Below are 27,063 nucleotides of genomic sequence, written 5' to 3'. Positions count from 1 at the left end.
TGATCCAGCGGATGTTGGCAATTTGATCTCTGGTTCCTCTGCCTTTTCTAAACCCAGCTTGAACGTCAGGGAGTTCACGGTTCACGTATTGCTGAAGCCTGGCTTGGAGAATTTGAGTATTACTTTACTAGCATATGAGATGAGTGTAATTGTGCAGTAGTTTAAACATTCTTTGGCATTGCCTTTCTTTGGAATTGGAATGAAAACTGACCTTTTCCAGTCCTGTGGCCACTGCTGAATTTTCCAAATTTGCTGACATATTGAGTGCAGCACTTTCACAGCATCATCTTTCAGGATTTGAAACAGCTCAATTGGAATTCCATCACCTCCACTAGCTTTGTTCGTAGTGATGCTTTCTAAGGCCCACTTGACTTCACATTCCAAGATGTCCGGAAACCCACTCGTATTCTTGCCTGGAGAATCCCCATGGACAGAGGAGCCTGGCAGGATACATACAGTCCATGGGGTCTCAAAGAGTTGGACACGACTGAGTGACCAAGCACAGCCATAGGCTTATAGAAACTTGCTGCTAAGGTAGGAATGCACACAAATTCAACAATAAAAACCTTCCACGTTCTCTTTCAATCTGCAGGGATTTTCTTCTGTCATACTTTCCATACAAACTCTCAATTTGGATGACTTCCATTTATGAACTAAATATAAACATTTATTGCCCTGTAATGAACCATTAGGAGAATACTTGATGTTTAGTAAGGACTGAAGAGAAAAAGATTGTAATTTAATGTTCAGGTGCATTGCCAGCATTGTTTTTAGTTTTGTTAAAAAAAAAACACAGTACCAAAAAAAAGTCAAACTAGATGGATGAATGGACTCTCATTATAGTGTAATTCTTTCAGTTCTATTTCTTCCTTTTGCCCAACTGGGAATAAGTTACCTAAGATGATAGCGCCAGAACTTACTAATGGGTTTAGTTGTCTGTGGCAACTGCTGAACAGATAGATATCTAGGCTGTAGTATAGATTGTATTAGAAAGCAAATGAAACAAAAGGACATTGACTTTAATATTCTTGTCAAAGTCTTTTTGATTAGACTGATTACACTGAGGCTTTGTCTAATTTGTTATTGTTATATGAAGAACAGTGATGAAATGCAATCTGCAAAAGGCATAAACATGACTAGTATTGCTGTAGATGGTTGATAACTTTTTTCTATCTATACATCTTGGCTGGTTTATTTCACTTTTCAAAAAGTTTAAAACTAAGTGTGCTCAGCCCATATATAATCTCACTAAGTTATATTTATAGTAGTTGAGAAGAAAAAAAAAGAAAAGCCTAAAGGTAAAACTTTGGGGGTTTTATAGGTACTATAACACAGGAGTTTTTCCTATAAGCTTTATATTGGGAGCCTTAACCATTTGACACATTAATATTACAAAACATTGAATTTCCAGTTCTGGTTGCTTGTAAGAAGTGTGTTTGTAGCTTGAGGTAAGAAATAGAATAGTTTTACTTATGGCCCTAATTGAATGGATCAGAGTGTCTTTTACAGCCTAGAGTCAAATTAAAATACTATACTGTAAAGTGACTCTGAATAATTTCCAGTTACCAAGCAGGATGGTTCCCAACAGTAGTAACAATACTTATTTTTGCCATTGGGTTACTACTTCAAGTTTGACTGCACTGTTTTTTTTTTTTTTTAAAGGGCTATATTGTTGATCATTCCTGGTTCAATTTTGAAAGCTAGTTGTAGCCAGGTTGACTCAGTTGATCATCTCTAAGCAAGTAACAGTTAAGAAGCTTAAGCAACTGAAGCCCTAATGAGCTTGACCCCTGTTTGCTGTGTAAATCTTTCAACTTCTGGGAAGGAAAATCAAACAACATAAGTTGTTTAAACTTCATCTTGATGGTTTATATTTGCCTGTTGTGAACTTGAAGTTTTTCTTGTCCTTCTTGCCATCTGAAAGTTCCAAAGAATAGTAAAATCATGCAGATTTACAGCAGAAAATTTGAGACATCATTGAATGTCTTCCGCATTTTTGAAAAACACAGAGTAATGGTATTTGCGACTCTGTGAACTGTAGCGTGCCAAGCTTCCCTGTCTTTCACTATGTCCCAGAATTTGCTCAAACTCATGTCTATTGAGTCAGTGATGCCATCCAACCATCTCATCCTCTGTTGCCCTCTCCTGCTCCTGCTCTCAATCTTTCCTAGCATCAGGGTCTTTCCCAGTGAGTGTTCTTCACATCAGGTTGTTAAAGTATTGGAGCTTCAGCTTCAACATCAGTCCTTCCAATGAATAGTCAAGGTTAATTTCCTTTAAGATTGACTGGTTTGATCTCCTTGCTCTCCAAGGGATTCTAAAGAGTCTTCTCCAGCACCACAATTCAAAAGCATGAATTCTTCGGTGCTCAGCCTTCTATATGGTTCAACTCTGACATCTGTACATGACTACTAGAAAAACCATGACTTTGACTATATGGACCTTTGTTGGCAAAGTAATGTCTCTGCTTTTTAATATGCTGTTCAGGTTGGTTGTAGCTTTTCTTCCAAGGAGCAAGCATCTTTTAATTTCATGGCTGTAGTCACCATCTGCAGTGATGAGCCCCCAAAACTAACGTCTGTCACTGCTTCCACTGTTTCCCCATCTATTTGCCATTAAGTGATGGGACCAGATGCCATGATCTTTGTTTTTTGAATGTTGAGTTTTAAGCCAGCTTCCCTGGTGGCTCAGATGGTAAAGAATCTGCCTGCAATGCAGGACGCCCAAGTTTGATCCCTGGGTTGGGAAGATCCCCTGGAGAAGGGAATGTCTACCCACTCTAGTAGTCTTGCCTGGAGAATTCCATGGATAGAGGAGACTGGTGGGCTGTAGTCCATGGGGTCTCAAAGAGTAGGACACAACTGCTTATTTAACTTATATGCAGAGTACATCATGAGAAATGCTGGACTGGATGAAGCACAAGCTGGAATCAAGATTGCTGAGAGAAATATCAATAACCTCAGATATGCAGATGACACCACATTTATGGCAGAAAACAAAGAACTAAAGAGCCTCTTGATGAAAGTGAAAGAGGAGAGTGAAAAAGTTGGCTTAAAACTCAACATTCAGAAAACTAAAATCATAGCATCTAGTCCCATCACTTCATGGCAAATAGATGGGGAAACAGTGGAAACTCAGTGCCAGACTATTTTTTTTGGGCTTCAAAATCACTGCAGATGGTGAATGCGGCCATGAAATTAAAAGATGCTTGCTCCTTGGAAGAAAAGTTATGACCAACCTAGACAGCATATTAAAAAGTAGAGACATAACTTTGCCGACAAAGGTCTGTCTAGTCAAGGCTATGGTTTTTCCAGTAGTCATGTATGGATGTGAGAGTTGGACTGTGAAGAAAGCTGAGCGCCAAAGAATTGATGCTTTTGAACTGCAATGTTGGAGAAGACTCTTGAGAGTCTTGGACAGCAAGGAGATCCAACCAGTCTATCCTAAAGGAAATCAGCCCTGAATATTCATTGGAAGGAATGATGTTGAAGCTGAAACTCCTATACTTTGGCCACCTGATGTGAAGAACTGATTCATTTGAAAAGACCCTGATGCTGGGAAAGACTGAGGGCAGGAGGAGAAGGGGATGACAGAGGATGAGATGGTTGGATGGCATCACCAACTCAATGGACATGAGTTTGAGTAAACTCTGGGAGTTGGTGATGGACAGAGGGGCCTGGTGTGGTGCAGTTCATGGGGTCTCAAAAGAGTCGGACACAACTGAGCAACTGAACTGAACTGAGTGATTTTAGGCAAGTCAGTTAATCTCTCCATGCCTCTGTTCTTCATCTGTGAAATGATTTAGCAGTGGTACCTCCTTCGTAGGGTTGTTTAAAAGGATTTAATGAGGCAGTAAAGGGGTCCTGACTTGTAGCATGTTCTTAATTTAAAAGTAATTTTTTTAAGGATAAAATGGAAGTCACAAATGAGTGCTGCAATGGCAGAGGGAAAGAAAAATGGACTAATACTTATTTAGTATCTGTTATCTTTCCAGGCCATGACAGATGCATATATACATTAGGTGATTTATATGTGTATTACTACATCTTTCAGCCATGAGAGACATTTTACTTTTTCCCTTTTACAGATAAAGAGATTCAGGCTCAAAGAGATTACTACTTGCCCCAGGATACAGAACTAGTTTTAACAGTTTCCCTGGTGGCTCAGTGGTAAAGAATCTGCCTGCAATGCAGGAGACCTGGGTTTGATCCCTGGGTCAGGAAGATCCCCTGGAAAAGGGAATGGCTAGCCACTCCAGTATTCTTGCCTGGAGAATTCCATGGACAGAGAAGCCTGGTGGGCTACAGTTCACAGGGTTGCAAAGAACCGGACGTGACTAAGCAGCTAAAACTTTGAAGATTCATTCCAAAGCCCCAGTTCTTTTCCTACCTCTCCATGTTTCTGTCTAGGGTGGGCCCTTGGTCCCAGTTTTCCAAACATAAAAATGGATGAATTTTCGAAATTCGTTTACAAATTGGTTTTTCCGTAGGGACAGTATTACAAATGAACTAAATCTGTTAAGAAAAAAACGCATTTGCAATTCTAGCTATTAAAGTAGAAAAACAGGAAAAATAAGAGTGTATTCTGTGGAATGCTTGGGAAAAGCAGATTTAGTTAAGAGGGCAGTGAGGAAAATACAGACTGTTGTTTTTTTTTTTTCCCTGGAGAGTGATTTGTTTTCTTTGGCTGTTGGGTCTTTGTTGCTGTGAGGGCTTTTCTGTAGTTGCAGTGAGCAGGGGCTACTCTTCATTGAGGTGTGAGGGTTTCTCATTCTGGTGGCCTCTCTTGTTTGCAGAGCAGGGACTCTGGGTACTCAGGCTCAGTAGTTGTGGTGCTTGGGCTTCGTTGTCACACGGCATGTGGGATCGTTCCAGACCAGGGATTGAACCCATGTCCCCTGCATTGGCAGATGGATTCTTAACCATTGGACCACCAGGGAAGTCCTAAAGACTGTTTTGATGCTGATGAGGCCTCTGGGATACTTTAGGGGATTAAACATTTGTGACACAGAGCAGCCTACATTTGATAACACTTCCATAATGTACAAAGCACATTCATATGGATTGTTTCCTTATAATCTTGTTTGAGATACATAGGGTAGGTGGTAGAGTTGACCTAATTTTTCTTAGCAGTATTTAGCTTTCCTTTTTTTTTTCATGTTTTTAATCCATGGAGCTAGTCACCTTAATAGAGCCATAGAGGACTAGTTTATAGATATGTCGAAGAAATAATGAAAAGAATGAAAGTTCTTTTTGCATTAATTGTGGGAGAAAGTGGGTGGTGGAAAGTTATCTGTGCTGATAACCTGCTTTCTTGTTATTAAGGAAGTGGTGGCCACCCAGTGCACAAGTGTCCATGGTTGTGTCCACAGAATAACCTAGAGTTGAGGGAGAGAATGCAGTATTTGCAAATTAGAAGACTGTCCACAGTATCTTCATAAATAAGAGATCTGGTGAGCAAGGCTGCTCTGCTAACATTTATCTAGCCTAATTGATACACTCAATCTCATGTTGTGTTAAAACAAGCAACTGCTGCCAAGGCAGCTTGACCTTAGTTCTAAGGAAACTATGTTGCATCAAGTGAGTTTGTTTGATAGTAGAATTTGCCACTGATGTAGTTCACCTGCTCTTTAACCTGTTCGGTTGTATTCTTTTTGATGCACATTTAAGTTTTGGGCAATTGGTCAAAATTTGAACCTTTTAGGTGCTGGTGTTGTCTCATTACTTTATGGATTGTTTCATACCAACAGTATTGTTGACATGTTTTAAAATTTTAATTGGTATTTTTCTGATTATGAAGGCATTACATACTTATTTTTTGAAAAATCTGAAAAGTATGGAAAAGGATTGAGAAGAAAATAAAAATCATCTGAAATTCTACTTTCCATGCTATAATTCCTTCCAGTCATTTGTTTTTTTGAAGTGGATATATATTGGGGAGCGACTGAGGTGTTTCATTATTAGTGAAATATCTGAGGCATAGTAAAATATTACATGACTCTCCTGATATTGGGGAGCTTGCCTTGTGTACTGTGCTAATTAAGAATGGAATCTTTTTGTTATATCAGGTGCCACAAACTCAAATACCTGCAGAGTCAAATAGAAAATGAGTGAATCAGGTGGGTTATAGGGCACCAGGGAGTGGTTGACCAGAGAGACTGGTCAACTGAAAAGTACAGGCCCTGATTGAAGAATACTGTTATTATCTTCAGCTTATTGTTGCCACATGGAAACAGGGCCTAATGTTTCCAGATTTTCCTGATAATCAGTAAAATCTAAAAATCTGTATTTCTTTTTATGTGAAATTTTCCATTTAAAAACAATACTGAGCAGATCAAACAAAATAGGTCTGTGGGTTGCACTTGTTCCATGCACTCCCATTTTGTCATTCCTGATATAAATACTTCTCAGTTTTTCTCATAGCTCTCATAAGAGCACTTTTAGAAAATATTTAGAGAAGAGTTGGATAAGGAATTTCTAAGAGTGGCTTTAGGAACTTTTAACTCTGTGTAGACACTGAGAGGGTTGCCTAGTATAGGACTGAAAAACTCTGATACCCACAGGGACCAGACAGTGACATAAATGAGTGAAATGGTCTGGCTGTTAACATTTTAGGGAGTGATGCAGAAAGTATACTCCCTATATGGGACATTTGGGGTTCCTACACATTGTTTTCTTACTGAGATTCAGATCTCATATGGCCAAAGCTGTCAGAAATTTGAATCTTTGTGAAGTTTTTTTTTTTTTTTTTTTTTTAAGGACCGAAGAAAAATCACCCTTGACTCAAATTCTGCACAAAGGCCACTAGTTTGCAACTTCTAGCTTAGAACAGTTTCCCTGAGTATCCTACAAATCCTAATTCCGCCAAAGGAATTAGGATTCAAATTTCTGACATCTCTTAAAATGTTAAAAGCTTTGGCCATATGAGATCTGAATCTCAGTAAGAAAACAATGTGTAGGAACCCCAAATGTCCCATATAGGGAGTATACTTTTTGGGGTGATGAAAATGTTCAAAAATTGATTGTGGTGGTGGTTGTGGTGGTGGTATTCAGTCTTGTCAAACTCTGTGCGACCCCGTGGACTGTAGCATGTCAGGCTTTGCTGTCTTTTACTGTCTTCTGAGTTTGCTCAAACTCATGTCCATTGAGTTGATGATGCCGTCCAAGCATCTTATCCTCTGTCGCCCCCTTCTGCTCCTGCCCTCAATCTTTACCAGCATCAGTGTCTTTTCCAGTGAGTCAGCTCTTCACATTAGGTGGCCAAAGTATTGGAGCTTCAGCTTCAGCATCCAATGAATATTCAGGACTGATTTCCTTTAGGATTGACTGGTTTGATCTCCTTGCTGTCCAAGGGGCTCTCAGGAGTCTTCTCCAGCACCACAGTTTGAAAGCATCAATTCTTTGGTGTTCAACCTTCTTTATGGTTCACCTCTCACATTCATACATGACTACTGGAAAGACGACAGCTTTGACTATATGGACCTTTGTTGGCAAAGTGATATCTCTGCTTTTTAATATGCTGTGTAGATTTGTCATAGTTATTCTTCCAAGGAGAAAGTGTCTTTTAATTTCATGGCTGCTGTCACTGTTCATAGTGATTTTGGAACCCAAAAAAATAAGGTCTGTCACTGTTTCTATTTTTTCCCATTTATTTGCCATGAAGTGGTGGAACCGGATGCCATATCTTAGTTTTCTGAATGTTAAGTTTTAAGCCAACTTTTTCACTCTCCTCTCACCTTCATCAAGAGGCTCTTTAGTTCCTCTTCACTTTCTGCCATTAGGGTGGTGTCATCTGCATATCTGGTGTTACTGGTATTTCTCCTGGCAGTCTTGATTCCAGTTTGTGCTTCGTCCAGCCCGGCATTTCACATGATGTATTCTGCATGTAAGTTGAATAATCAGGATGACAATATGCAGGTGATGGTTGTACAAGTCTGTAAATGTACTGGAAACCATTAACCTTTCTCTAGAGTTGACACTATTTATCACTTTCTTTAAACTCTATCCCTTTGATTTTCATGACACAGTTCTACCATTCCCTGACCCTGCACTCACACATTGCCTTCTCAGCTCTTTTCATCAGCTGATTCCACCAGCCACAACCTATTTCTTCAACCCAGTCAATTAAACTGAGGAATCATCTCTATGATTTCTCCTTGAACATTTGCTTATCTGCATCTGAACATCCCATAGATAAGAATTAGTTTCTCTCTTGGAGCTGGCTGTCGTCCTCCATTACAGGTGTTTCTGTTGCAGGAAGGGGGACCCTTCCAGGGTCCAAAAGTGGGCTCTTGTCTAACACTTGGAAGTGAATTGTCCAAGGAGACACATGAGCTGACAAAGCAAGAGATTTTATTGGGAAGGGGCATCCGGATGTAGAGCGGTAGGGTAAGGGAACCCAGGAGAACTGCTCTGCCACATGGCTCACAGTCTCGGTTTTTATGGTGATAGGATTAGTTTCCTAGCTGTCTTTGGCCAATCATTCTGACTTAGAGGCCTTCCTGGTGGCACACACATTGCTTAGCCAAGATGGATGCCAGCAAGAAGGATTTGGGGAGGTGATCAGACACATGGTTCTCCTTTTGACCTTTCCGGAATTCTTCTGTTTGGTGGTGGCTTATTCCGTGTTCTGAGACCTCCTGTCATAAAATAACTCATGTAAATGTTTACTCTGGTGCCTGGCCAGGGTGGGCAGTTTCAGTCAGTGTGCTTCCCCTGATATTACCAAGTCACTTGATTCAGAAGTCTGGGCATGTCCGTTGCCCTCTATTTGGACTGAGTGTCATGTAGATGGATTTCTTACATCTGCCCTCATATCCATCTGTACTGCTGCTGCTTTAGTTCACTTTTAGTTTATCTTTTACTGAGACTCTAAGCTCCCTGAGGTCAGGGGCCATGTGTATTTTCTTCATCACTGTCTTAATACTTGGCACATGGTATGTTATATAAATATTTGATTGAATAAATGAACTAACAAATGAACTTGTATTTCTAGTTTTTCTCCCTCTGGTCCATTGTTTCTCCTGAGTTTTTCTTGTTGAAATATAAACCTAATATGTCTTTTGCTTAGAAACATAAAATAATTTCCCACTGCTTTAGAGAGTGAAGTCTAAGTACGTTGCACATAGGGCCCTCCCTGATGTGGTGTTTTTTGTTTCTCCAGCTTCCTACTCTCTATCCTTCTTCTCCACCCAATACCCTTTGTTCCAGCTGGGTGGGTCTGTGTCCCCTGAATTGGCCATAATTTCACATATGCTTCTCCATCATTGGAAACCTCTTCTTTCTTCCCCAAATCCCATCACTCCTGGAGAACTCTTATAGGCCTTCTTAGAGTTTCTTTTCCTCTTGGAAACTTGGATGTAACTCTGTTAGAGCATTATCTTGTCTTACAATGATTTATTTAAGCATTTGTCTTGTCTGTGAAGGGCAAGGCCTGCGTCTCCCTTGTTTTTTGTGTTCCCATCACACACAGTGTTGTGTATGGCTATTATTTATGAAGTTCTCAGTAAGTGCTTGATTAAATGAATGAGTTAGAAATCAGAGTAGGTTAAAGAGTCGTAATTTTTCTGGTATATGTGGCTTTTAAAAAACTTGGTTCTGAGACTTGCCTGTTTGTCCAGTGGTTAGGAATCCAGATCCATGGTCTGGGAAGATTCCATATGCCACGTGGCAACTAAGTCCCTGTGCCACAACTACCAAAGCCCATGCTCTCTACAGGAGATGCCACCGCAGTGACAAGCCTGCACAACTAGAGAGTAGCCCCCACTCAACTGCAACTAGAGAAAGCCTGTACACAGCACGGAAAACCCAGTGTAGCCAAAAATAAATTTTAAAATGAAATAAACAGACATTGGCTCTGGTGTGTCATTTTTTTTTTAAAACCCTGCTTCTGCTTTTATTTTTTTATTTTTTAGCCACTCTGGGCAGCATGTGGGATTTTAGTTCCCCGACCAGGGATTGAATTCCCAGTCCCTGTATTGCAAGCATGGAGTTTTGACCACTGGACCACCAGGGAAGTCCCTGGTGTGTCATCTTTGAATGATACAAAAGGAACCAGTGAGTGAGTGGATGGATCACAAGTCCGTCACCAACCATTGTAGGAAAACAATTGAAAGTGTTGCTTATATTGAGACACATACATTTTCACTACCCTTGTATGACCCGCACATAGTATTGGACATGGCAACATATCAGAATGGGCTTCCCAGGTGGCTTAGTAGTTGAGAATCCACCTGCCAAGCAGGAGATGCAGGTTCGATCCCTGGGTTGGGAAGATCCCCTGGAAAAGAAAATAGCAACCCGCCTCAGTATTCTTGCCTGGGAAATCCCATGGGCAGAGGAGCCTGGTGGGCTACAGTCCATAGGGTCTCAAAGAATTGGACGTGTTGTTGTTCTGGTGTCATATCAGCTTTTTCATTTTTTTTAGTGACTCAGCAACAACAACAACCTATCAGAATGGCTGTTCCAAATAATAGATTGATCAGTCTCATACTGAGCCAAACTAATAGGCAGATGAATGCATATTCCCTTGTCTGGTCACAATCAGTAGGTCAGTCAGTTGACCTCATACCTTGGCTCGGCCCACTGGCACCTTAACTGTAAGTTAGGGTTATGTTTTCAATATTTGTATCTTCTTGTCTAAATACGTTAGCAACTTCTGTTGATTACCATCTCCCTGCCACCATTTTAATATAATGCTCTATAGTTACCACTTGTACAGTACAAATCACTAACACAGGTCCAACTTGCTGTGTTTTGTCTTCCAGTTTTCTTACACTTAGCCTCGCTAAGGGAGACATCTACATTAACATACTTTTTAGTCTGGGAAGTGACTTGAATCAGCCAAGCTTTTTTTTTGCTAAAAAGAAACCATATCTCTGTATTATTGAACCAAATTGAGATAGATAGTGATAAAAGAGTATAACAACAGCTGAAGACAAAAGGCTTCTTGCAAGTAACTTGGAACTAAAGTCACAAAGTGAACAAAAGATATTTAAATTAACTATGGAACAAAGTAAGAGCTCTTCAAAAGAAACAAGGCTTCCTGCCAAGCCCTTAAAAATGCCCCCAGGTCTTTTACTCATTCACTACCATTATTTCAGTTTATATGTCTAAGAATGCTTTATTTCTTATCTCATTCTCTTTCACCACCTAGCAGACACATAGTTGGCACTTACTGCCTATTCATTGAATGAAGTGGAATTGGGCCTCAAGAGTTACAAGCAGTTCTCTGAAGAAGAAAATAAAAGAAATTATTTTAGCATTGAATAGAACCAAAAAATCTGAGTTTAAGCAAAGGAATGCAGTTTGGAAGCCATAAAATGTATTTACTGTAAAGCTGGATTACTTTGAAAGGGTTGTTGTTGAATGCTGACCTGAAAAACCTGCTCAGGATTTAAGACTATAATATAAAACTAAGACCTTATATGTCATTTTTTATTCATTTTGAAAAAACACCTTACCATACAGGTCTGTTTTTCCCAGAGGGAATAAGGCTTATTTTAAGGTTAAAAAAATCAGGCATCTACTTTAGGCATCTCACAGTCATAAAACATACAGATAAAATGTGTAGGAAATAAGAGCTTTTACATTTTGTATTTATTAATCGTTTTATACCTTCTCTTGCTCACCAAAAGAATTTGAGGTAGAAAATGAGACCGTAAGGTAAAATTTTTCTACATCAGAGAGCTAAAAGAGAGTTTGGTCAACACACAGTAGACAAGTAGGGAGACCCTTAAAGAGATCATGTAGTATGGAAGAAATAATTGAGTAATTTAATGATTTATTTGAGGTCACGTAGTCATTTATTTGCAGCAGGGAATGGTAATCCAGTATTCTTGCCTGGGAAAAGCTGTAACTAGAAATCAAATCACCAAATTACCACACATGTGCTCTTAACATGTATGTAGCAAACATTTGACATAATTAGTCAAGAATTTTGATGACCTGGTACTGTACAGGTTCAAGAAGCATTTGTCAAGATTACCACTGACCCTCCTGTTTGCTCAGTTGTAGCCTGTATTAGGAAATCATACGCTTCCCCATATTAACGTTGATCTCCAGGAATAATGTTTTCCTACAAGCCGTGAAGATTCTTGCTAGTTGACAAAGGGCATTTTGTGAATCCCTTTCTGAATTGTTCTATTCTTTTTACTTGGAAAAAATGGCTCCTGTAGAAACTATTTCTGTTTTGATAGTGTGGGGAGAGAGAAGGAAAGTGTTATCTCCTGGTTGATGGCTTAAAAACAGGAAGTTTTGTCTCTGGCTCTCCTCTGTAGATTTTGTTAGCTGTTTACACATAGGAAATGCCTTTCTGGTCCTGCATATCTTTAGAAACTGGCTTCTTTGAAGTTCTTGACTTGATACTTGATAAAGTGATGGAACACCGAATTGAAAAGATCCAGATCTAGTACAAAGGATGACAGCCTTTGAATACATGGGCAGGTTAAGTTACATAATCCTCTCTGCCTTCACTTTGGCATACAAAGCCCTTCCCAGGCTGACTCCAGTTTGCGTTTCCAACTTCATTTCCTTTGCTAAAGCCACACCAGCCTGTTTTTCTTGTCTAGTTATTAACGGTGTGCTCAAACACTTCTGAGCCTTGACCTGTGCTCTTCTTTGTGCTTGGTCTGTCTGATCCTTCTCTCCTCCACCTGCAACTGCGGTCTCTGCAGGCCCAGCTGGCTTCTTTTGTGAAGACACCAAGTAGCAAAGGCAAAAAGCAACATATATCTACCAGATGTATGAAGAGTGAATTAAGGAAGCCTGGAGGCAGGAAGACCAGTTTAGGAAACAGTGCAAGTTCCATAGACCTAAGTTGTCCAGTATGGTAGCTGCTAGCCACAGCTACCATAAATTCACATTAAATGAAAGAAGACAGTTTGAAGAGGTTTCATGCCATGTGAGTCTAACTATATGATGTTCAGTTCAGTTCAGATCAGTCGCTCAGTCGTGTCCGACTCTTTGCGACCCCCACGAATCGCAGCACGCCAGGCCTCCCTGTCCATCACCAACTCCCCGAGTTCACTCAGACTCACGTCCATTGAGTCAGTGATGCCATCCAGCCATCTCATCCTCTGTCGTCCCCTTCTCCTCCTGCCCCCAATCCCTCCCAGCATATGATTTTCAGGAAAAGGCAAAACTGTAGAAACAGTAAAAAGGTCAATGTTTTCCAGGGGTTTTGGGTGGAGAGAGGGATGAAAAGGCAGAACACAGGATTTTTAGGGCAATACCCTGCTTAATACCATGATGATGGATACCTGTCAATATACATGTGTCTAAATCCATAGAATGTGTAACACCAAGAGAGGAGTGTAATGTAAATATGAATTTGGGATGATTATGATGTGTCAGTGGTAGGTAGACTCATCCGTTTTAACAAATGTACCATTCTGGTGGGGGGTGTTGATAATAGGGGAGGCTATTGGTATGGGGGCGACAGAGGATGAGATAGTTGAATGGCATCACTGACCCAATGGACATGAGTTTGGGTAGGCTCTGGGAGTTGGTGATGGACAGGGAAGCCTGGTGTGCTGCAGTCCATGGGGTCTCAAAGAGTCGGACATGACTAAGTGACTGAACTGAACTAAATTGGTATGGGGGCAGGGAGTGTATGGGAAATCTCTGTATCTTTTCCTTAATTTTGTTGTAAACCTAAAATGACTGTTTAAAAAATAGTCATATCTACCAATTCATCCCAGACGTAAAGCACTACCATGTGTAACATAAATAGCTCCCTGTATAGCCTAGGGAGCTCAGCTTGATGCTCTGCGATGACCTAGATGGGTGGGGTGGAGTGGGAGGGAGGTCCAAGTGGGAGTTATATGTATGTATACACAGAGTTGATTCACTTCATTGTACAACAGAAACTAACACAACAGTTTCAGTTCAGTCCTTCAGTTGTCTCCGACTCTTTGAGACATGGACTGCAGCACGCCAGGCTTCCCTGTCCATCACCAACTCCCAGAGCTTGCTCAAACTTATGTCTATTGAGTGGGTGATGCCATCCAACCATCTCATCTTCTGTCGTCGCCTTCTCCTCCTGCCTTCAATCTTTCCCAGCATCAGGGTCTTTTCAAATGAGTCAGTTCTTCGCATCAGGTGGGCAAAGTATTGGAGTTTCAGCTTCAGGATCAGTCCTCCATCCAATGAATATTTAGGACTGATGCCTTTAGGATTGACTCGTTTGATCTCTTTGCATTCCAAGGGACTCTCCAGAGTCTTCTCCAACACCACAGTTCAAAAGCATCAATTCTTTGGCACTCAGCTTTCTTTATAGTCCAACTCTCACATCCATACATTATTACTGGAAAAACCATAGTTTTGACTAGATGGACCTTTGTTGGCAAAAGAACGTCTCTGCTTTTTAATATGCTATCTAGGTTGGTCATAACTTTTCTTCCAAAGAACAAGCATCTTTTAATTTCATGGCTGCAGTCACCATCTGCAGTGATTCTGGAGCCTAAGAAAATAAAAGTCTGTCACTGTTTCCATTATTTCCCCATCTATTTGCCATGAAGTGATGGGACTAGATGCCATGATCTAAGGTTTCTGAATGTTGAATTTTAAGCCAACTTTTTCACTCTCCTCTTTTACTTTCATCAAGAGGCTGTTTAGTTCTTCACTTTCTGCCATAAGTGTGGTATCATCTGCATATCTGAGGTTATTGGTATTTCTCCTGGCAATCTTGATTCCAGCTTGTGCTTCATCCAGCCTGGCATTTCACATGAGGTACTCTGTGAAATGTACTCTGAGGTACTCTTATACTCTGCATATAAGTTAAATAAGCAGGGTGATAATATACAGCCTTGATGTACTCCTTTCCCAGTTTGGAACAAAACATCGTAAAGCAATTATATTCCAATGAAAAAGTCTTAATAATAAAAAAGGTTAAATTTAATGAAAGTGAAATAAAAGTAATAATTCAGTTCCTTACTTACACTAGCCATATTTCAAGTGCTCAGTAGCCACACTTGGTTAATGGCTGCTGTGTTGGGTGGCACAAATTAAATAGAACATAGAGCATTTCCATCATAACAGAAAGTTCTATTGGCCAGCATTGCCAAAAATCAATTCCCCAAGTAGAAATGGCATTCATTCTACATAAACATGTTTTATGTGTACCTTAAAAATAGGACCATTCATTGTATGTAACCTAATTATAAGCTGAGCGTATTGAAGATCAGAGCAATTATGGATACTATCATTGCAGTTATGAATGCAGCTTAAAGTAATCAGATTTAGTACCCATCACTTAAGTACATAAAAATAGCTTTTAAATAAGTAGCCCTTGAATATGTTTTTATTGTCTATTTCTCTTCTTCATTTACCTTTTTCTTTACAAAAGAGACAAAATATTTTAATAGAATTCATTAAAAAAATTTTTATTTATTTGGCTTTGCCAGGTCTTAGTTGCAGCCTGTGTGATTTCTGTCTTCACTGAAGCATGTGGGTTCTTTAGCTGTGGCATGTGGGATCTAGTTCCCTGACCAGGGATTGAACTCAGGCCGCCTGCATTAGGAGCTCAGAGTCTTAGCCACTGGACCACCAGAGAAGTCCCAATAGAATTCATTTGTTAGTAATTACCTCTACTGGGGTCAGAATACTTGCTATTTGAAAAACTATTACATTGTTTTGCCTGGTGTATTCATGATTGTTTTATCTTTTTATCTTAAATCTTTGCTATATATCAGCCTTCTGGCATTGCTGCCTTTGAAGACATTTTACTTAATTGACCTACATGTCATTTCAAATTTTTTTTTTCTCTCAGTCCACTCCCTAACCCCTACTTCACCCATTCCAAGAGCAAGTTCCATTAACTCTTCAAGAAAATCAATTCTCCATTTCTACTTTCATGTCTTGTTTTAAGTCACTTCTATCATTCCTCTGGATGACTACAGTAGCCTTCTAACTGGTCATTCTGCTTCCTCTTGCCTGCAAAGATCACTTTTCCTTATAACAGGCAAAATGACCTTAAAAGAAAAAATCAGGACTTCCCTTTTTGCCCAGTGGATAAGAATCCACCTGCCAGTTCAGGAGACACAGGTTTGATCCCTGGATTGGGAAGATTCCACCCAGTGCAGCCAAAACTTAAAAAAGAAATCAGATCAAGTCTGTCTCTTGTTTAGCTCTCCTGCTTCTTGTTATATCTTAACCTGACCTTAAAAAGCTGTTTGTGATCTAACCCCCTTGCCTTCTTCTGAAAACCCAGCCTTATCACTACACCCCTCCTCACTGAGCTTTAGCCACTCTGGCCTGTTGAGGGCTCTTTGGGTATACCCAGACTTTCCTGCGTTGGGTCTTTTTCTTGCTTCCCCCTCTGGATAATTCTTTCCCAGCTCCTGCATGAGTAGTTGTTCTTCAGCTTCAGAGTCTCAGCTCCAGTGTTACTTCTTTGTCCTCTCTGTGGCTCCCAGCTACCCACTCCAGTATTCTTGCCTGGAGAATTCCATGGACAGAAGAACCTGGTAGACTGTAGTCCATGGGGTCGCAAAAAGTTGGACACAACTGAGCTACTAACATTTTCACTTTACACTTTCTTTCTCTTTTCACTCCAACTACATACTCTTTATAGCATCATCTTTACTAATACCTGGCGTGATTTTTTGTTGTTGTTGTTTATTTATGTGTTTACTTTTGTGCTATCGCTGCCTACTCCCACTAGGATATAACTTCCATGAGGGCAGGAAACTTTATTTTTACTTCTGCTTTGTGTAAAGTACCTAGACAGTGACTGCACATGCAGTTGCATTCAGTAAATGTTAATAATGTTGAATAACTGAATACTTTCTAAAGGAGATATAAGAGGAATCCCCCCACCCCCCCCAGTTCGCTCACTCTTTGTCTGCTCTTGTCTCTCTCTAGCTCTTGCTCTGTATGTGTACACATGGTGTATAAGATAAAAGGGATTGCCATTTATCTAAGTGTGAGTATCTTTCTAAGCCCCTTATGCTTAGAATGAACTAGTGACTTTTTTGCTGAACTTCATCTTTTCCTTCATGAAGTCATGGCCTTTTTGAATGGCTAAGTTTTGTTGGAAACTCTGGTGAACAATACATCTGGAAATATTCTGTCATGTTTTGATCTGAGAAACTCTAGAGAACTAGCTGCTGATCTGAAAGGCTCTTATTATGATACAGACTGTCTATTGTCTACAAAAGCACTGGCTATTACACAGTGGTATATGTGTCTTTCTTTTTTCTGAGCTATTAACTTGAGAGAAAAAAACTTGTATTCATTAACTCATGCCTGACTGGTAATTCTTGAGAATTATTTATTATATTATTTATTTTAGCTTCTTTACTGTGCGTTTGGGATTTTTTAAACTAGTTTTTCTTCTTTAAACTCAATAAAAAGTTAAATAATAGGATTGAGAAAATTTCCATCTGGGTTTTAAAAATTTCATAAATTTCTGCATTGAAATCTGGTTTGTATTTGTGATTTAACATTCCTAAATAATTTTATATTGATAATAGGGTAAATTTCACTACCCCTTATATCAAAGTTTGCTTCTTCTATATTATAATATGATATAGTTAAAGAAAAATTGACATCCAAGCCCTACATAGGAATGATTTTGAAGAAAGGGTAAGTATACATATCATTTGTAGTATAGTGAATACATGTACAGATACACACAATCTGGTTAATGTGACAGTATTTTAAATTAAAAAAATTTTTTTAACCATTACTTTTTGGAAAGATTTTGGTATAAAATGACAGATAATTACTAAAATCATTTGATAGGAAATAACTGTACCTATGTAACCCAGAGTAATATGTTAATATTACTTTTTTAAAAATAAAAATTTTATATTCACATTTCAGAAAATTAGAAGACAGAGCATACAGATACAGATTCACTCAAAGTTTTGCAAGCATTAATAAACACATTCTGTTTTATATTCTTTCAGGGTTTTGGCCTTATGATAGTGATTTTGTGGTTTGTTTTAATCATAGTGTACTTATGATTTTTTCTTTATCCTTTTGAATGAATTATAACATCATAAACATTTTCCCACAGTGCTGAGTCTTTATAACCATTGTTTTAATGGCTGCATAGTACTAAGGCTAAAGATATATCTTAATTTAATTAACTGTTCCGCATTGTTGGATAAGTTTTTTTTTTTTTTAATGTTTTTACTTTTTTAACTAGCATGATAGTGAATATTTTTAGAAATATTGTGATTAGCACACTTGGTATTATTGCTTATAGGTTATATTCTCATAACTGGAATTCTTAGATAGGACAGATTCGTTTCTTAACACATATTCAGTCGCTCAGCTGTGTCTGACTCTTTGCTACCCCATGAATTGCACCACGCCAGGCTTCCCTGTCCATCACCAACTCCTGGAGTTTACCCAAACTCCTGTCCATTGAGTTGGTGATGCCATCCAGCCATCTCATCCTCTGTCGTCCCCTTCTCCTCCTGCTCCCAATTCCTCCCAGCATCAGGGTCTTTTCCAAAGAGTCAACTCTTCGCATCAGGTGGCCAGAGTATTGGAGTTTCAGCTTCAGCATCAGTCCTTCCATTGAACACGCAGGACTGATCTCCTTTAGGATGGACTGGTTGGATCTCCTTGCAGTTCAAGGGACTCTCAAGAGTCTTCTCCAACACCACAGTTCAAAAGCATCAATTCTTCGGCGCTCAGCTTTCTTCACAGTCCAACTCTCACATCCATACATGACCACTGGAAAAACCATAGCCTTGACTAGATGGACCTTTGTTGGCAAAGTAACGTCTCTGCTTTTGAATATGCTATCTAGGTTGGCCATAACTTTCCTTCCAAGGAGTAAGCATCTTTTAATTTCATGGCTGCAGTCACCATCAGGAGTGATTTTGGAGCCCCCCAATATAAAGTCTGACACTATTTCCATTGTTTCCCCATCTATATCCCATGAAGTGATGGGACCAGATGCCATGATCTTCGTTTTCTGAATGTTGAGCTTTAAGCCAACTTTTTCACTCTCCTCTTTCACTTTCATCAAGAGGCTTTTTAGTTCCTTTTCACTTTCTGTCATAAATAAAGGTGGTGTCATCTGCATATCTGAGGTTATTAATATTTCTCCTGGCAATCTTGATTCCAGCTTGTGCTTCCTCCAGCCCAGCATTTCTCATGATGTACTCTGCATACAAGTTAAATAAGCAGGGTGATAATATACAGCCTTGACGTACTCCTTTTCCTATTTGGAACCAATCTGTTGTTCCATGTCCAGTTCTAATTGTTGCTTCCTGACCTGCATATAGGTTTCTCAAGAGACAGGTCAGGTGGTCTGGTATTCCTATCTCCTTCAGAATTTTCCACAGTTTATTGTGATCCACACAGTCAAAGGCTTTGGCATAGTCAATAAAGCAGAAATAGATGTTTTTCTGGAACTCTCTTGCTTTTTCCATGATCCAGAGGATGTTGGCCATTTGATCTCTGGTTCCTCTGCCTTTTCTAAAACCAGCTTGAATATCTGGAAGTTCATGGTTCATGTATTGCTGAAGCCTGGCTTGGAGAATTTTGAGCATTACTTTACTAGCGTGTGAGATGAGTGCAATTGTGCGGTAGTTTGAACATTCTTTGGCATTGCCTTTCTTTGGGATTGGAATGAAAACTGACCTTTTCCAGTCCTGTGGCCACTGCTGAGTTTTCCAAATTTGCTGGCATATTGAGTGCAGCACTTTCATAGCATCATCTTTCAGGATTTGAAATAACTCAACTGGAATTGCATAACTTCCACTAGCTTTGTTCGTAGTGATGCTTCCTAAGGCCCACTTGACTTCAAATTCCAGGATGTCTGGCTCTAGGTGAGTGACCACACCATCGTGATTATCTGGGTCATGAAGATCTTTTTTGTATAGTTCTTCTGTGTATTCTTGCCACCTCTTCTTAATATCTTCTGCTTCTATTAGGTCCATACCATTTCTGTCCTTTATTGAGCCCATCTTTGCATGAAATGTTCCCTTGGTATCTCTAATTTTCTTGAAAAGATCTCTAGTCTTTCCCGTTCTGTTCTTTTCCTCTATTTCTTTACATTGATCACTGAGGAAGGCTTTCTTATCTCTCCTTGTTATTCTTTGGAACTCTGCATTCAAATGGGAATATCTTTCCTTTTCTCCTTTGCTTTTTGCTTAACACATATTAGCGAATGCTTTTCCAAAGAGAATGTACCAGTTTACATTGCCACTAGCAAGGGGTAAAACTGTCTATTCCATTACAGCATGTAACATTATATATGATTTCAAGTTGCTCTATGACTGTGTGGGTCACAACAAACTGTGGAAAATTCTTCAAGAGATGGGAATACCAGACCACTTGACCTGCCTCCTGAGAAATCTGTATGCAGGTCAAGAAGCAACAGTTAGAACCCAACATGGAACAACAGACGGTTCCAAATCTGGAAAGGAGTACGTCAAAGTTGTATATTGTCACCCTGCTTATTTAACTTATATGCAGAGTACCTCATGTGAAATGCCAGGCTGGATGAAGCACAAGCTGAAATCAAGATTGTCGGGAGAAATATCAATAACATCTGATATGCAGATGACACCACCCTTATGGCAGAAAGCAAAGAAGAAGTAAAGAGCCTTTAATAAGAGTGAAACAGGAGAGTGAAAAGTTGACTTTAAACTCAACATTCAAAAAACGAAGTCCCGTCGTTTCATGGCAAATAGATGGGGAAACAATGGAAACAGTGACAGACTTTATTTTCTTGGGCTCCAAAATCACTGCAGATGGTGACTGCAGCCATGAAATCAAAAGACGCTTGCTCCTTGAAAGAAAAGCTGTGACCAACCTAGACAGCATATTAAAATGCAGAGGCATTACTTTACCAAGAAAGGTTCTAATAGTCAAAGCTGTGGTTTTTCCAGTAGTCATGTGTGAATGTGAGAGTTGGACTATAACAAAAGCTGAGCACTAAAGAATTGATGCTTTTGAACTGTGGTGTTGGAGAAGACTCTTGAGAGTCCCTTGGACTGCAAGGAGATCAAACCAGTCAATCCCAAATGTTCAATGGAAGGACTGATGCTGAAGCTGAAACTCCAGTACTTTGGCCCCCTGATGGGAAGAACTGACTCCTTGAAAAAGACCCTGATGCTGGGGAAGATTGAAAGTGGGAGAAGGGAATGATAGAGGATGAGATGGTTGGATGGCATCACCAACTCGATGGACATGAGTTTGAGTAAGCTCTGGGAGTTGGTGATGGACAGGAAAGCCTGGTGTGCTGCAGTCCATGGCAAAGTCGGACACGACTGAGCGACTGAACTGATGATTAGGGAAAACATCATGTTGATTACTAGTTAAGCTGTGTATTTTCATATATTTGGTTCTAGTTTCAGAGTTATAATTGCTTTATATATTTTCCCAGTTCCAGTAATGTCAATTATTTTCTGAATAGACATTTTAACCTACCTAACTAGATTCATGTACTTCGTGTAGTTTTTCAGAGATGTGGCAGTTTATGATTAAACATAAATAAGTACACGCATACATATTCTCAATGATGAATTTCTTTATTTCACTCAATGTGCTCAATGATGCCTTCAAATTAATTACTCTAGAGAAGGGGTTATATTTTATGTTTGCACTCCATATTGTTATCCAGTTGTATTATGGAAGGAAATATAGGAGCAATCCTGATAATTAAAAAAGAAAATTAGAAATTATCTTTGAATCCAGAAGCTTAAATGATAGATTGTTTGTGATATTTCCCATATGTTTAAGTAATAGTTTTAAAAGTCTGAGAATTTATAATTGAATTGTGAATCTTTTTTCCCTGTAGGTTGGAAAAGAGACTGTTCAAACCACTGAGGATCAGATTTTGAAGAGAGATATGCCACCAGCATTTATTAAGTAAGTAATTAAACATTCTTCTATTGCTAAGCAGAATAGTCTTTTTGTTAGGAAAGGAAAAATCGTGATCGTAGAAGGAAATTTTAAAATATATAAAGCTCTGTTTATAGTTGAAATTTCAGCTTTTCATTTTTCAACACTCAAGTTTTCTATTCTTGATTTTATTCATTGGTGTTAAACATTTTTGACATAATTTTTAATCAAACTATGACTTCTGAATTTTGTTTTTCAGAGTGGAAATGATTTAGAAATATTCTGATCTTAGCATGCATGAGTCTGGATTATGTATTAAATACTTTTGCTCAGCAATAACAGTAGATACAAACTTAAAAAAATATTGTAACATATTTCAGCATTTTAAATTTAAATTTCTAAGCATTTTGACCTATCCTATGTAAAGTAAGCAGAGTTACTAACTTTTGATTAGTTAAAGCTTCTTGTCAAGTCCTAAGTAAAAGTAAAGGCTGATGCATAAGACAAAAAAAAAAAAAAGAACCTCTACAAGTCATTAAGAATAAGATGACTATTCTGTTAAAAAACAAAAGAGGCGAAGAATTTGAATAGGCAATTGAAAGGAGAGGAAATCCAAATAGCCAGTAAACCTGTGAGAAAGTGCTCTATGTCATTAGTCACCAGAAAAGTACAAATTGTTCTATTATAAACTCCTAAATTAAGAAGTCTGATGTTGTCAGTTGTTGGTGTGGATGTGGAGTAACTGGAACACCCATATGCTGTTGTTGGGAATGTAAATTGGTACAACCACTTTGAGAAACAATGTGTCTTTAGTAAAGCAGAAGATAGGCAGTTTCACTGCCTCCCAGTATGTTCCCTAAAGAAACTTAAACCCTTGTACACTAGGATCTATATACAAGAATACTGATATCAACATTGTTCATGATATCATTTGTCTACCTACATTGGAATGGATAAAAACAATCATGGTATAATCATCAGTTGAATATTATTAGTAAAAAGGAATGAGAATATCTCATTTTAAAATGGTCAATTTTATGAATTAAAAAAAAAATGAATCTCAACAATAATTAGGAAAGTGAATGATAGAGATATATAGGTTGTTGTTGTTCAGTCACTAAGTCCTGTCCGACTTTTGGCGACCTCATGAACTGCAGCATGCCAGGCTTCCCTGTCCTTCATGTCTTCCAGAGTTTGCTCAAATTCATGTCCGTTGCGTTGGTGATGCTATCTAACCATCTCATTCATCATATGTAGGTAGATTCCATTTATTTAAAGTTCAAAACCATGTAGAAATAAATTGTGTTGTTTAAGGATGCCTGTAAGGTAAAAAGATAAAGGTGAACAAGGAAATAATGAACACAGAAGTCTGAATAGTAGTGTTTCAAGGATGAAAAAGGAGGGCTATATGAGGGAGAGGAATGCAGGGGCTTCTAAAGTGTTAATAATGGTATATTTCTTGATTTAACTGTTCAGTTACATGAGTGGTTATTTTGTAATTATACATAGGCTTTTGCAGTTTTCGGTATCTACATGATATATCACAATTCAAAATAAAGCAAAAAGTGTTCCTTTATTTTTATCTTCCTTATGTTTTATTATTTTCATTGAACAGATGCAAAATTTCACCCATATTGGTGCCTTATTTCTAAGTTACTTGAGTGAGTGCTTCTACAGAACCATGTTTTTGTTAATTCTGCAGAATGTTCATGTGTTAGGAAGTAAGGTACCAGAAGCATCTGTTCTTTGCAGTCTGTTTTGTGGGAATATCTTTTCAAACTTGCCTTCCTTGGACTTGGTGGCCTCCTAGGTTTCTTCCAGATCTAACCAGTATGAGCCTACTTTATGTGCCATTTCATCATCCTGGTAATAAGTAAGAGTTCAATGCTGGCAGTTAAATGTATTATAATTAAACTTGCATTTACTTTATAATAAAAACACAACTCTAGCTGATACCCATTTATCCCTCACCCCTTGGAAGGTACAGAGCTTGGTGAGATAGTGTATAGGGAGATTCAGTATCTGGTAAGTTGGACTTGATGAACCTATAAAAAGTTCCTTTCAACCCTTCATATTCAAGTCTATGAATATCATTTGATTGGTAAATGAATTTCTTCAGGAAACTGATTTCTGCTTGTTCCCAGAACTCAGTCTGTAAAGAATCTGCCTGCAGTGTAGGAGACCCAGGTTTGATCCCTGGGTTGGAAAGATCCCCTGGAGAAGGAAATGGCAACCCACTCCAGTATCTTTGCCTGGAAAATCCCATGGACAGAGGAGCCTGGCGGGCTGCAGTCCACGGGGTTGCATAGTCGGGTGTGACTGAGCAACTAACAGTTCACACTTTACTTCCAGAGATAAACTTTTGAAATATGCTGTGTGCTGTCTCACAGGCTTCCTTGGGGACTTAAAAAAATTAAGGAGTACCCTAGTTGTGATGACATTCTCAAAAGAGTGGATAACTTTAAAACAAAACAAAACTTCATTGATCACCCTTGGTGTTAACTAGGTCCCCAGCCCCTTACTCTGGTAATGGAAAATTTAAAGAAGAGTTAAGTGTTTATCCTATCTTTTCAGAGCTTCCTCTAAGAATTGAAAATAGAACTATCACATATCCAGCAATTCAACTTCTGGGTATTTATGTTAAGGAAACAAAATTACTCATCTTGAAAATCTGTCTGCACCCCCTGATCATTGCAGCATTGTTTACAATAGTCAAGATATGGAAAGAATCTAAGTATTCATCAATGGGTGAATTGATATAGAAGATGTGAGATATATGTTATTCAGCCATAGAAAAGAAGAAAAGTCTGCTATTTGTAACAACATGGATGGACCCTGAGGGCTTATGCTAAGTGAAATAAGTCAAAGAAAGACAAATATTGTATGGTTTATATGTGGAATCTTTTGAAAAATGACTTCATAGGTATAGAGAACAGATGGGTGGGTGTCAGAGGTGGGGAGATGGAGGGATGTGTCAAAAAGCACTGACTTCTTGTCATAAAATAAGTCATGGGGACATAATGGAGAGCATGGAGAATATAGTTAACAATACTGTAATGTATATTTGAAAGTTGCTGAGAGTAGATCTTAAAAGTTCTCATCAAAAGAGAAAAAAAAAATATAACTATCCTTTCTCTCCTATGTGTACTTTATTTCTCAGTAACCTAATAGCCCTAATTGATGAGGGGAATTCTAACCAATAAATGTGGAATAAATGACAAATTAGAGATCATCTTTGTGTAACATTTAATAAAAGCATTGATTTAGGAAAGGATCATCAATGGATGAAACCATTTAGAGGTTTTAACCTTTATCATACTATGGGGGGAAATCCCCCCTTGAGGAGTTGGGAGAAAACATTGTATTATGACCAACTGAAATAATTACTGCACAGTTTTTAAAAAGTACGTGTCTTAATATGCCACACTCTGAAATGTTACCTGAAAATAACCTGGAGTACAGAAATAATATGACCGTGGTTATCAACCAGATATGAGGAAAAATAAATATTCTGTAGTTTAAAACATCAGGCTTCTTTATGTTTTTCTTTAGAATGCAAAATGAAGCAAAAAATAGCTTTAGTAGATGCCTTGACTAGGATGGGGAGGGGACAGAGAGGGAAACAGATGGAAGCAATTAATGACATCCTTGGAACTGTTGAGTAGGACATTCTTTTAGGCTGTTTGGTTGATGTTTGGAAGTTTCCAGGGCATGATAGACTGGTGCTTCCTCTGCCTCCACTTTCACAAGGATTTCTAAATAGTGTCTGCTGCTTTGGGAACACTAAAAAATAAGTTAAAAAATTTATTCTTAGATTAGTCTCTTCTAGATTGTTAAAATGTCAGGCCTAAAGAAAACAGAAGACTGATGATCTGTAGATGGATTTATACCTAAGCAATCTGATGTAGATGTAGAGATTTTTTTAGGAAAAGATATGTCATTTTCAGATTCTTTGACTTTACCAGGTTTTGGGGGGGTCTGAAAATAAAATCATAGTCTATTTGTGTGACTGGCAGTTAAGGGGGCATGCTGGAATGTTATAGAATGTTTTAGTATCAGTTAAAGATTATACATTCCGGTTGTAACTGTTGATAAGGGACTTCTAATGCTTGGCAATTTGTTATTATAAAACTGAGGGCCATTTTAATATATAACAAGTTTTGCTTTGTCACAGGAAGACTTGTTCTTGGGTGGAGCAAACGTTATCTGATCCCTGACTGCACTGGCAGATAGAGTTTACAATTTACTAATTTTACCGAAGATTGCATTAATAGCCACACTGTTGCACAAGAGGTGTAGGGTTGCATGATGATTGCCACAGAAACTGTGATATTCATAGACTTCAGGAGTGCCATGGTCATGCTATACTGTCAAAATATTGGTTAGACTCACCCTATAAGAAGTTACTTTTCCCCTTAGAGTCTGGCAGCAGGAGATTTAGCTGCTGTACCCCAAATTTGTATTTTGTGTCATCGTCATCAATCATTGTTATCAGGCAGTGGCAGCAGCGATAATATTTATGTGCAATTGATTGATTAATGGGCTAGACACACTAATTGGTTAATTGAGTATTTACTGATGACTTTTTATGTGTGTAGCGTGCTAAGTGCTACATAGAATAGCAGTTTTTAAGCATTCTTATTATGAACGATCACTTGTAAGATGTATTACAAATTATTTATTAATAGTGATAAAGTGCCAAAGTTTGCAAGTGCTTGGGTTTTTTTTCAATGTAAATTGATCATATTCAAGATCACATGTATAATAACATCCCTCTCATTCCAACTCACTAGGTGTCAGTTTTTTCCGTTTACCTTTATTGAAGTATAATATGTTCACCAGCTTTTTATTATGCTTTCTTTAGTGGAGGAGAAATTAGTGGAAATATAGATATTGTGGCTGAAAACTGTGCATAATTCCAGGTATACCCAAGGGGGTAGGTCATAAATGAGAGTTTTATTCTTCTGTGTATCATGGAGTGAATAAGGTGACCTGCTATTACAGAGAGATTTTTTATTTCCTTTTAAAATATTTATTTATTTTGGCTGTACTGGGTCTTTGTTGCAGCACATGGACTTTCTCTAGCTGGTGGTGTGAGGGCTGTCCAGTTGCTGACGATGGGCTTAGTTGCCCCGAGACATGCAGGATCTTAGTTCCCTCACCAGGGATTGAACCTGTATCTTCTACATTAGAAGGTGGATTCCTAATCACTGGACCACTAGGAAAGTTCCTGCAAAGAGGTTTTTGAGAA

General features: G+C 38.6%; 1 protein-coding gene across 4 annotated transcripts in view; it reads left to right on the top strand.

Annotated features, from left to right (window-relative positions):
• Positions 1-27,063, top strand: part of VCL (vinculin) — a 109,288-nt gene that overhangs the window by 19,125 nt on the left and 63,100 nt on the right. For all 4 annotated transcript variants that reach the window (XM_040242400.1, XM_040242401.1, XM_040242402.1 and 1 more), the window contains exon 2: positions 21,769-21,839. In XM_040242400.1, coding sequence (XP_040098334.1) covers positions 21,769-21,839 — 71 coding nt within the window. The remainder of the gene's footprint in view (positions 1-21,768; positions 21,840-27,063) is intronic.

The sequence above is a fragment of the Oryx dammah genome, unplaced genomic scaffold, assembly GCF_014754425.2.
Source record: "Oryx dammah isolate SB20612 unplaced genomic scaffold, SCBI_Odam_1.1 HiC_scaffold_6, whole genome shotgun sequence".
In the NCBI taxonomy this organism is placed as follows: domain Eukaryota; kingdom Metazoa; phylum Chordata; class Mammalia; order Artiodactyla; family Bovidae; genus Oryx; species Oryx dammah.
This window is presented reverse-complemented; position numbering and strand designations above follow the sequence as displayed.